This window comes from Vanacampus margaritifer, chromosome 17 (genome assembly GCF_051991255.1).
Source record: "Vanacampus margaritifer isolate UIUO_Vmar chromosome 17, RoL_Vmar_1.0, whole genome shotgun sequence".
Lineage (NCBI taxonomy): Eukaryota > Metazoa > Chordata > Actinopteri > Syngnathiformes > Syngnathidae > Vanacampus > Vanacampus margaritifer.
Genome location: NC_135448.1, coordinates 12,473,720 through 12,485,739, shown reverse-complemented (window position 1 = coordinate 12,485,739; position 12,020 = coordinate 12,473,720). Strand labels below are relative to the sequence as shown.

Here is a 12,020-nt window from a genome sequence, read left to right as displayed (position 1 = left end):
GTAGCTAGCAGGAGACCAGGTGAAAAGGAAGCGTTAGTTAAGAATGTCCTACGTCCTGTAGGTGAGAAGAAGAGGCTGGCGCTCGGTGGGCAGGAGGAGCTTCCAGAAACTTGAGCAAACTCAGAATAAAACATACTTACATTTTGCTTTTTTTTTGATTCATCATCCTTTTATTGGTCCAATATTGACATCACGAGGTCAAATAAGCGCAAACAACAACATTGTGATAAATGTACCAATTAACTGCTGACTGTTGAAGTGAAAGAAATTCTGGAAGAATCTAAGTAAGGATGATAGAGGAGGCAAACCCACAATCGAAAAATGTGATATAAATCTATTATTGCTATTCAACTGCTTGATACCAAAAAAGAAGAAATCCTTCTCACCATGTGACTGACGATTTCATATAAATCAAACGGACAGAAAGAAGAAAGCAACCTGTGGAACTCAAATAAATCTCCAAAACGAATCAAAATTCTCTGTTTTCAAATCTAAGCACTTGGATGGAGACGTCTCTGTCGTGTCCCGACACCTGCACGAAGACGAGCACAAAAAATGGTGGACATGAATCCAGAGTCCAAGAACACGCGGAGTCCGTGTCAGCTCACTCACCGTGTGACGTCACGAGGAACTGGTCCCGGAATGGGCCTCAGGAGCCGACTCGGAAGCAGGTTCGGCATCAGGCTCGGAAACGGACTTTGAGGCCGGCTCGGGCTCGGAAGCGTCAGCAGCTGCGGGACGCAAAGATAGCGAGAGATGTGGAGCGTTTTTTCGCAAAGGTGGACATCGGACCTGGACAGGACTGCGAAGATGTTTGACTTACAAGCTGGAGCGTAGTTGGCTGCAAGGAAGAAAAGAGGAAGAAAGTTGCGACTTGTGAACCCGAATGTTGCCGGCAGGCAGGCCAACATTTGCGTCCCTCACCTGGTGGGCTTTTGTGACGCTTGACGAGGAGCACGAGCAGCGGCGCCAGCAGAGCGAGGAGCGCCAAGGGGACAACAACGGCCAGCGTCACCTTAGTGGCGTCTTCCTCTTGACCAGACGTGAGAAGGAAGACGTGTGAATGACACGCAAGGATCACGTGTGCGTGCGTGCGTGCGTGCGTCACCATGGTTAGTCAGGATGCTTCTTCTGTCCAGCTTGGTGACCATGTCGTCCTCGACGCCGGCCAGCTGGAAGACGCATTCGTAGCGGCCCTCCGCGTCGGCCGGCAGCTCCGCTTTCAGGTGGGCCGTCGTCTGGAAGGTTCCGTCGTGGTTGGGGAGGAGCTCTCCCATCTCCACGTCCTCGTGGAGCTCCTCGCCGTCCTTCCTCCAAAACAGGACGGAGTCCGCCGGGTAGAAACCGCTGGCGTGGCACGTGATCGGCGACGAAGGCGTCTTCTGCAGCAGCGACACCACCGGCAGCTCTTCCGGGCAAGGGATGGAGAAAATGTGTGAGAGGATCAAAGAAGGAAAGAATGAAAGGTGGGGGGAAAGTGGAAGATGGAGTGGATGTGTGAGAGGAGAAAAATATAGATGATGTGTGTGAGGACCAAAGATGGAGAACAAGCATGAGAGGATGACAGTTAAAGTGAATGTATGAGAGGACCAAAGAAGGAAAGAGCAAAAGATGAAGAGAAGACAGAAAGTGAGAGAATGACAGAAAGAATTTGAGAGAGGAGAAACTTGGAGAGTCGTGTGAGAGGACCGTAGAGGAAAGAGGCAGAAGATGGGAAGAAAGTGAGTGGATGACAGATGGAGAACAAGTTGAAGAGGAGAAACCACAGAGAGCAAGTGTGAACTCAGAAAGATGACAGGGAATATGTGAGAGGAAGAAATATAGCCACAATTTGTGAGAGGACAAAAGATAGAGAAAAGTGTGAGAGGGGAAATCATTAAAAGTAGAAAGGATGATTAGAATGTGCAAATATATTAAGTACATAGAGATGTGTGTGAGAGGAATGAAGATAATGTGTAACAAGGGACATTTTAGAGAGCATGAGGTGCAGAAAAATGGAGAGATGGCAAAAGACAAAAAGGGCACAAGATGGAGGGAAAGTGAGAGGATAATGAATGAAAAGAATGTGTGTGAAGACCAAAGATGGAGAGCATGAGTGAGAGAGAAAGATGGATATAAACTGTGAGAGCAGAAAAAAAAATGGCCAGAATGTGCGACAGGACAAAATGTGGATTTGAAGCGTGAGAGAAAACGTGTGATGGAAAGATGGAGAGAATGTGTGAAAATAAGGAAAGTTGGAGTGCAAGATGATGAAATTAGTAAGAGGAAAAAGAGAGCATACGAGGTGAGGAAAATGGAGAATGTGTGAGAGGGGCAAGGCGAGAGTGCATGTTGCCATGTCAGCCGTGCTCCTCCAGGGGGCGTGCTGGTACCTGTTCTCATCAGGAAGTCCCTCCCATAGCTCACATACTTCTTCAAGTAAGAAGGACAAATCTCAGAGAAATAATGCTTCCTGAGTTGATTCCAGACGTCGTCTTGGTCCCACTTGTGTTTGGTGACGACAGCTTGCGGCTTAACTGCGATCCATCTCAGTGTCGACAAGTCAAACGAGATGAAGTCTTCGCCGTCGTAACTGAGGTGTCGCCAACCGTAAACCTCGTCAGTCTCGTCGTCCCATTCGCAGCCAGACATCCACTGGACCATGTGAACACCTGACACACACACAAACACACACACAAAGCAACCTTACTTCTGCACATCCGACTTGAGAATGTGTGAGTGTGAATAGTTAAAGCAAAAAGTATTCACACATGAAATGTTTTTGTTGTTAGAAAGTTGAATGTAAACAAACCTCCAGTTTGGTTGAAGCGCTCTCTCACAATTTCAATGTTGACTTTGTTGACCTGCTCACTATTAATACCGATCTGTGTCTGTCTCTCCCAGTAGTGCGGATCCTCGTCGGTGATTTTGTTCATCCAGTCCTGTTTGGCTTTTGCTTTCCTGCTCTTGCTGTCGTAACGAGAGATCTCAACGCCGTCAACATAACCAACATAAAAGTACGATGGCAAGTTTGGAATGTGAGAGGACGCAGTTTCGAAATATTTGAGCGTGTGAACCACTGAAAGAGAAAACAAAAACATTTTGTTTGTTTGACGTCCAAACGATTGACATCTTTTTGAGGAAATAATTGTTTTTATTGTTGTTAAAACACATATTTGTCTTTTGCATTCATTTCAATACATTGATTGATTTCAGCTCATTCTTACACACAAACCAAACAAACACTTCCTTAATAAGTTTGCTTATTAATCCTTTATTACACAGACATTGCTATTTTGTATGTACAGTGTTCCCTCGTTTCTCGCCTGTGTTACTTTACCGTTAATTTTATTCTATTTTCCATTAATTATATATATTTTTTTGTTTTGGTATGATTTTTAGTTTTCTATGAAAGCTTTTTTATTCATCATGTTTTTTTTATTATTATTTACAGTCATTTTTCCATGAAAAGTATTTTTTTTAATTTGCTTATACAACACAATATATATATACATTTTGTTTATTCGAAATGTTTTTTCGTTCATACTACATTTTTTTTCATTTATTATACAGTATTTAAGTTAAGTATATTCAAGAGGAGATTAATTCTGTTGATGAAATATTCCAAAACGAATCTGTCAAAGCGAAAACAAAAACATTTTGTTTGTTTGCTGTCCACAAATCTTGGGACCGTCCATATTTGAAATTATATATATATATATATATATATCATTGTTAAATTAACATTTTTTCTACGAAACATTTACGACACTAAACATATTTAGTTTTTTGCGTTCATTTAAATTAAGCGAATGATTGTTAAAATTAATTCATGACGAAATTCATGAATTATGACTTCTATTTTGCCAGTCAACAAGTTACAATATGAATACACTTGTCGAACACGTTTGCTATTTATCTCCTTTACAGTTTACTTCATCACTAGATGACATCTTTTGCATATTTCAGTTTGCAGTTCAAGTGTTGCTTCCTTCAACTAAGACGTGAAAAATTGGGAGAGTCAACTTGTGCACTTACCAGGCGTCACGCTGTGGATTTGCACAACCACCACAAACAATCCCAACAAGTTCATCTTCCACATCTTTTGCTCCTTTCGGTCCCGCGTCAAAGCAAACTAGAAGACGCCGCTCAAATACGGTGAAGGCAACAAGGAAGAGGCTATATTTCGATTTCGGGGAAATCACGTGACCACAGATCGGGTGGCGTCAGGCCAAGAAACACACAACATTCTGTACGTAAGCATTTCACTTTGGACAGGAACAATACAATGAATAAACGTTTAAGATGTGTTGAAGCAAAAGTAATAAAACTTCGCAAATTTAATTTCATTTTGTCAAGCTGAGCTTTGAATAATAAACTGTTTATCGGACGCGTCGGAACGCTTGAAAGCGAAAGTGGTCAAGTTCAAGTTTCCTGGCGTGAGACGCAAAATTCCTTGACGCCACGCCAGCAAGAACAACAGCTCGGATTCGCATTCAAGCTGTGCAAATGCTGACTTTCAGCAACTACATCAGGGAGGGGGGTCAACGTCAATGCGAGAGGGGGACAGCATTTTTTTCATCAGTGCTACTGGGGGGCGGGGCACACACTAGCAACACACACTGGGGGGCGGGGCACACACTAGAAACACACACTTCTATGATATACTGTATACCGGAAGCAGACAAGATGTAGTCATTGTTGGGTAACATGCATGATTATGTGACCTAATTAGGGCACTTGAAGGGTGTAAACACTAGCTGTAGAATTGGTGTATGTGAGAAATGTTGAGAAGGACCCCCGGATGTTGAAATGGTTAACAGGATGAGAAAGGAATGAGGTCATCAGGTAGCTTGACTTGAAACGTGGGAATGCTTGCAGTAAGATGGAGAAAGGGCGCCATCTAGGGGTGAAACCCTCAAGCTAACTTCCTTACTAAGAGGATCCCAGACAAAAACTCCTCATCACATTGTGATTGGTCAAATGCTTGTCACATGACATACGGACGCCATCTTGTTACCCTGCAGAAACAGAGTTGGCCAAACTCTCACTATATACGATTCTGATGTGATTGATAGTCAGTAGGATGAACATTCAGTTAAAGTCATTTCTTGGAGACACTTTGAAAACAATGACAGCAGATTAACTGTGGTCCCGTCTAGTTCCTGGAGGCAGTGACATTAAAATAACGACAAATTAACAACTGTGACCTGGTCTATTTACTACATGGGGCAATATTGGTAATAATGACAACAATTTGCAAGCAGGTGTGGTCTATTTCCAGGAAGCGGTGACTAAACATGTTTTAAGTGTGCAGAGTTGTCAAGACACACGCACGCGCGCGCGCGCACGCACACGTCGGTGACACCACTTAACAGCTGCCAGCAAAGAAACAAAACTTTTTAATTTCGTTAAAATCCCCACAGTTGTGACGTCACATGAATAAAAAAAAAAAGGTACAAACAGCAACAACAGCACCAGAATCAACGCGAGTGTCAGTAAACACAGTTATACAGCGAGAATAGCATTTATCTATATTTAAAAAAAGAAAAGAAAACACAATTAAAGCATGACAGGAATTAACAGTCAGTGTTTAGGAATTCATCTTTATATTTAATTTGATTATGATAAAACAAAAAAAAAGAAACCTGGGTGCAATAGAGTACTATTTGAGCTACATCATATATACTTTGATATATATACATTTTTTTGTTCATATTGCAAGTGCTTTAAGTGGAGCGGTTCATAACAACAAATCAAGAAAAGCAATGTGTTAGCTTCGTTAGCATTGTTTTGACTCTGAACGCCTGTAAAGTTTTGTGAACATTTTTGACATAGTAATAAAATTTTTAATTCATTCTAGTGGTCATGCTCTTGTGGTCCAAATGCGAAAAAAATTTAATAAAAATAGATAAATAAAAAATGAGGAAAAAGAGCCTTTGGATGATCTATGCTAGTGTTAACAATTTTATTTGTGAATTTATGTATGATTTGATTTATTATTATTATTTTTTTAAAACGGTAGTATAGCTTAGCTCATAACCTAACTTAAAAAAAAACAATATCAAATTTAAAAACGACTCAAATTTTTTTTAATGTAAATTTAACGCTAACATAGCCAGCCTAATTTAATTGATTTTTTTGCCGAGATATGACACTGGCGCGTTAAAAACAATCGCTAAACTTTAGTCTGATTTGACGCCACCTAAAGAAAGAGCTACAAAGAAGAATTTGTTATGATTACGTTGATTTTTTTTGTATAGTTAAAAAGGCGACTGGAGTCTTTTGCCGGAAGCCTAAGGTTTACCACCACCAAGTTTTAGTTTTTGACACAAACTCATCATCAAAATGTTACAAAGAGGTTTGATAAATAAAAATAATGACTCTGTCTATGCTATGCTAAGCTAACCCTTGCTAGCATTATGTTCGCTAATGATTATTTTGAAGGACGGAAAAAGATAGCAATGTAAAGGGGAGAAGATTTGGTAAATGCTAAACTTAATGTCTTTCCAAAAATGAATAAAATAATGTCAATATCTAGGTTATGCTAAGCTAACCTATGGTAGCATCATGTTACCAAATGGTTTTAAAAGATGGAAGCTGAAAATTTGGATATATGTTCAAGTTTATAGTTTACCAAAATAACAACAAAATAATTATATATATGCTAAGCTAAAACAAACTAGCATAACATTTTCTAATGATTGCTTTAAAAAAAGGAAATAGAAGATTTGGTGTCATATTGAAGTTTACGTCTTACCTACCAATAGATGAACAAAAAACATTGTTATGCTATGCTAAGCTAAGCTATTGTTTGGCTGGGGGGGAAATAAGCTATTTCTTGTTATATTAGCAACTGTGCGAAAGTGATTTGGGCATAAATGATAAGATTCTTTTGTGGCAAACATTTTACAAAGAAGGTGGAGTGACACTTTTTGCTCCCAAATCCGAAACACGCACGACATATCACAACGTCTTTTAACTCATTTCAGCGCGTTAGCATGCACATGCGAGATAGGCAGTTGTTATAAAAGAATCTATATTGTTAGCGTATTTACACCACGTGTGTGTTGAATTCTTGAGGTCGTGATTGTAGAGTTGGCCAATAAGATCGTCCGGGTTGCATATTCACAAGCTGCAAATTATTATTTTTTAATCACGAAAAACATCCGACATTACGGCGTTATCGTCCTCCACGGCTGTGCATTAAAACGGACGATCTGATTGGCTGTTTGACTTGCTGTGAGGCTTTCTGTGATTTTTCCAACAATTCCAAGGGAAAAAAAATTGCACGTCAGACGTCAGAATTATGTACAAGCCCTTGTCAAGAAGGGGAAACCAAAATCAGATGTGAATTAGAAAAAAACAACCTGGAAACATTCCCACCGTTTTCCGGAGACGTTCGCTCCGGAAGTTCAATCAAGGCACATTCGGAAATCCGAAATTTATCTTTGCTAAAATCGCTAACATTACTTTACAATTAAAAGGGGAATGGCCACAAGCCCCGCCCCCGTGCTGTCTGTCAATGTGGTTGCCATGGAGACAATATCGTAAACCTCCAATTTACTGTTGTATACTACGATGAATGAATGCGGGATTACAAATTTACCAAATTATAGAAGCAAAAATCTGAAATTAGAAGTGCTTATCAAATTCGACACAAAATTTGATCACAAAATTGATTAAAGTTCAGGAACTAGATTACAATTAGTAGCTGGCTTAATTGTTAAATGTCACAGCAGGGCGTTAAATTTGGTCATTTTTACTTATGTTGTTAGAAAATGATTTTGAATCTGGATCCACTTCAAAAGTGACACATTGGATTTCACTATTTCTTCAAAGCTATTTCAATATTAGAAAATAAATCAATTTCTTTCACAACTCATGTTGTGGTAAAAGTGGATCCAGATTCAAATGTTTCCAGATTATGATCCAAATTTTTATTTCCACAATTGGTCTCAACTTGTTGAGAAAATGGATTCTGACAGGTTAAAAACAGGATTTTGTGTTTACATGTTCTTGTTCCATGAGTGATCCTAATTTAAACTATTGATGCAGATCCAAAAGCTAATCAATTTGAAATTTGGGTGAAACTGAACCAAACTGAATTGAAATTGTGAATTTCTGAACTCATGCATGTGTTAGAAAATGGATTTGGACCATGATCAGGTATGAAGGTTCACACCTAATTTGATTCAAATATGTAAACAATATTATCCCGGATCAAATTCTGAATTTAGATCATGATCTGGTTCCATGCTTTAAGTTAATCTGAATTCAGAAAATCAAAACTCCTCCATACAACAATACAATGACACACATTAGCTTATCTTAGCTGCACTGTTTAGCATATTGGCTAACAAGCGTGACCACTTGTCACCAAGCTTATCAAACTGTCAACATACTAGACGCAGTTTTGTATTACGGTATTAGCATTCAACTTAGCAGGTTTGGCTAAGCGGGTAAAATGTTCATTGACTACTATGCTAGTTTGATAATTCCTCATTGATGGTCAAAATAACCTTTTTAATCCTCAACACCCTCATTTTCTGGAAACAACCATGAAAGTCGAAGCTAGCTGAAAAAAATAATGCTTAACAATAACATTCGAACAAACTTATCCCAAGTCCACTAAAATTCATAACGAAAATGATAGCCAACGAAAAATTCTTGCATGCACACCTTTTTTTTTTTTCCCAGATCGCGTAGCAAATTCTGTTAGGTAGTTTTAGCGTAATTGTGAGCTGAATCAGGCATGGCCTAATTTTCTTTAAAACACATCCTCTTTACGTGCTAGTTCTTGAGATTTCGATTGTGTTTAGCTAGCATGAGCGACATTTAAATTGCTTGAAAAGAAAAAGAAAAAGAATAGCATGCAAGAAGTGTTCGCGGAGTCCCAGGAAAATCGTAAAAGAAAAAACATAAACAAATGTAAAAATAAAAAATTATATAGTATATGTGTAGGTTTGGACGCACACCATAATGAAAGTGCTTCACCCCAGAAATATACACCACCCGACCGCAAGATTTTGTAAAAATCAGGTAGTTTTTGCGTAACCCTGTGAGCTAGTTAACAAACAAACTAGCGATTACATTTTTAAATTTATTTATAACCTCCGTCTGAATGCTATGAACTTATTTTTCATCTTCTACAGCAACAACAATTCATACAAGATGGTAGCCAATGGCGGGAATAGCACCTCCATCTTAACAAAATGGTGTCCAGTTGTTGTTTTTATGCAGTCCAAGTTTGGGAATATAATCTGAATTGGATTTGAGCCGCTAGCGTGTTAGCGGCTAACGTAGCACCGTGGTCCGGTTTCAGCCCACGAATTACCGGGGCATCCTTCGAGACATAAAAAAAAAAAAGCTAGCAAGAGCATGAAAAAAGTAAAATAAGGATACGGTATACATATGGAAAGCATCAAAATCAACAAATAACATTTCATTTGTATTTGTTGATATATAGATGTTTCGCAAAACAGCGGCTAATGTTTGACTGAATTGCACGGAAGAAGCACAACGATTTTTACTATTTTTATTTAGCGGAAGCGACGTTCAAGGCCAGCGTCCAATGGAAACATCGGACAGCTCGTGTTTAAGGAGGTCGTAAACAAGCAAACCATGCGGCAAATACTTACATGTTAGCAACAGTTTTGTGGTGTAGCGTTCATAAACAAAAAATAGCAAAAACAGGATTAAAAGGTGTGGGAAATAAATCCATCAGTATTAGTAACGGCGCAAAAAAAAAAAAAGAAAGAAAAAAAAATCTGTAAACTTTTTCTGGGCTTTACGTTGTTTTCCCATCAACTAGTGACAATGAAAAAGAAAAAGCACAATATAATCCATATAACGGGCGCGCATTTCACGATTACAAAAAAACTAAAACAGTGACCTTGTCAGTTAAGTGCTTTTTCCACCTAGCTACAAAACTTTCAAACTTTTTCCCGTTTGTTCCATCTTCATATATTCATAAAACGGGAAAAACGTTAAGGCGCTAACAAAGATTTACCAAGTGTCGACGCGTTTAAGTGCCTCGCTTTTGGTTTGAGGTCCTCCTCCGTTGTTAGCATCAAAATGCGTCAACAACAAAAACAACAAAAGAACCATTTTACGGAGGAGGGCAGGGGTATTTTGTTTTTCTTTCTTTTGAAGAAGTTTTTATCTTTACATGTTTTTGTCGGCTGTTCTTGGCTTCATCGTAGGAACAAAAAAAAAAAAAATCAACACGAGTAAACATGGCACCGTAACAAAATGCTAACAAAAAAACAGCAACAAGCTTTTGGTTGCAATCTTCACATGAAATTAACAACAAAAAAAAGTCTGAAATGAGCTGATGCTTTTTTTCCACTTAACTCTATACCTGATAAAACAAACAAAAGGTGAAACATCCAGGTCCGACTGTCCAAGTTTGTTGTGCAAATGTTCCCTTGGGAGCAATAAATGAATGTTGTCTGAAAACTGTAAAAAATAAAAAGGAATTTTTAAAAAAAAAAGACCATTTCATGATGTTCTTCCTCGACGTTTCCTTCGAACTCTTGTGGAGTTTGATGAAAAGCTGGTCTTATTTCAAAAGTTTCTTCGCTTGAACATTCCGTCTGAAAAAAGCGGAACTTTTCAAAAGAAACAGGATACGATGCTGGTGACGGGAAAATGGTTAAAAATGTCAAACAAACGATAACGACAATGAAAACCTCACGATGCTCCTCCGGGTGGTTCTCGACGTTTTCATTAAAATGCTTGCGGAGAACTTTTTTTTCTCTTTTGGATCATTACACAACGTACAAGAAGGATGCCAGGCTGGCGATGAACGTACGTTCTCAAAAATTGGTTAGAAACGTAAAACAGTACGTGTTGATAATTCACGCTGTGCCCCGAATTTTCTTCAGAATGTTTCATTGTTGTATATTTCCTGTCAGCTCTTTCAGGATGTTTTTTGGTCGAGTTTAAAAAGGAGGACGTGATGCTGGCGAGAAAAGTTCTTGCAAAGTTGGTCGGGGGGGAAAAAAAAAACAAGAAATAAGAAAAAGATGACAATGACATGTTGTTCGCGGCTTTTCCTTAACATGCTAGCGGAGAAGTTTGTTTGTCCTTTTGGAAAATTTCTGACAAAGCAAAAGTTCAGTTTCAAAAAGCTGAACATTACAAAATGTCCAAGATGTAAAATAAGAGATGAAGACGAGGAAGATGTCATGATGTTCCTCCATTTTGTTCCCTACTTTCCCTCAAAACGCTCGCTAAAAAGTTTGAATCAAAACAATAGTTGGTCGTTTTCGAATGTTCCTTTTAAAAAAGTCAAACTTTACAAATATGTAAAGATAAAGACTCCGTGTTAACTTTCCTGCAAAATTTTAGCAATTAAGTTCTCAAATTTTTGGCCATTTCTTCTCTTCACCGTGACGTTCTGTTGGAAAAAAAACAACAACCTCACAATACAAACGAGCAGGACGCGTTGTCAGATCTTCTCGGAAAAAAATCCTTATGAGAAAAAACATAAATCACGATGTTCCTCCATGCTCAAAACTGCTAGCAAAGAGTTTTTTTCTTCTTTTGGATCATATTCCAACAAAAACTGCAGTTTAGTAGTTTTTTCTCCTTTGCTGGGACGTTTCGTTTAAAAACTTTACAAAACATAGAAAACAACAAATAAACAAAAACAAACAAACCCGTCAGAAATGTGTTGTGTTTTCCTCACACAGTTTTTTAGCTGCACTTTCCCAAAACGTGGGAATAATGGGAACGTCGGCGCCACCTGCTGGAATGGAGGGATGTCGGTGTTGGGGCCGGAGCCGAAGCTTGATGGACTGTTGCGGTTTTGATCCGAAGACAGAAGGCATGCAGGACATCTCGGCGGCTCCGACGTCCATCTAGTCGGTGAATCTCTGGCAGGCCTTCTTCCAGCGGCAGGCGGTGCACCACATGTCGCGGTTCTCCATCCCATACACTTTGCGGCACTTCTTGCCTTCGCCGCGCACTTTGCGACTGCAACCAAAAAAGATTACTCGTGAGATTTTTTATTTTTTTTTGAGCAGAGAAAGTGC

At 39.1% G+C, this 12,020-nt stretch overlaps 2 protein-coding genes across 2 annotated transcripts in view; both read right to left on the bottom strand.

The window, feature by feature from the left end:
• Nucleotides 1-149: 149 nt before the first annotated feature.
• LOC144037487 (class I histocompatibility antigen, F10 alpha chain-like) lies at nt 150-4,178 on the bottom strand. Its single transcript, XM_077549014.1, has 8 exons — nt 4,018-4,178; nt 2,792-3,058; nt 2,373-2,651; nt 1,109-1,408; nt 925-1,032; nt 824-841; nt 613-731; nt 150-532 (listed from the first exon to the last, which is right to left on the bottom strand). Exons 1-7 carry the CDS (start codon nt 4,079-4,081, stop codon nt 622-624), a joined length of 1,146 nt encoding a protein of 381 aa, XP_077405140.1. The 5' UTR covers nt 4,082-4,178; the 3' UTR covers nt 150-532; nt 613-621.
• A 5,325-nt stretch (nt 4,179-9,503) lies between these two features.
• The window catches only part of znf704 (zinc finger protein 704), a 28,803-nt gene continuing 26,286 nt past the window's right edge, over nt 9,504-12,020 (bottom strand). The window contains exon 9 of the mRNA XM_077549012.1: nt 9,504-11,961. Coding sequence (XP_077405138.1) covers nt 11,847-11,961 — 115 coding nt within the window. The 3' untranslated portion in view covers nt 9,504-11,846. The remainder of the gene's footprint in view (nt 11,962-12,020) is intronic.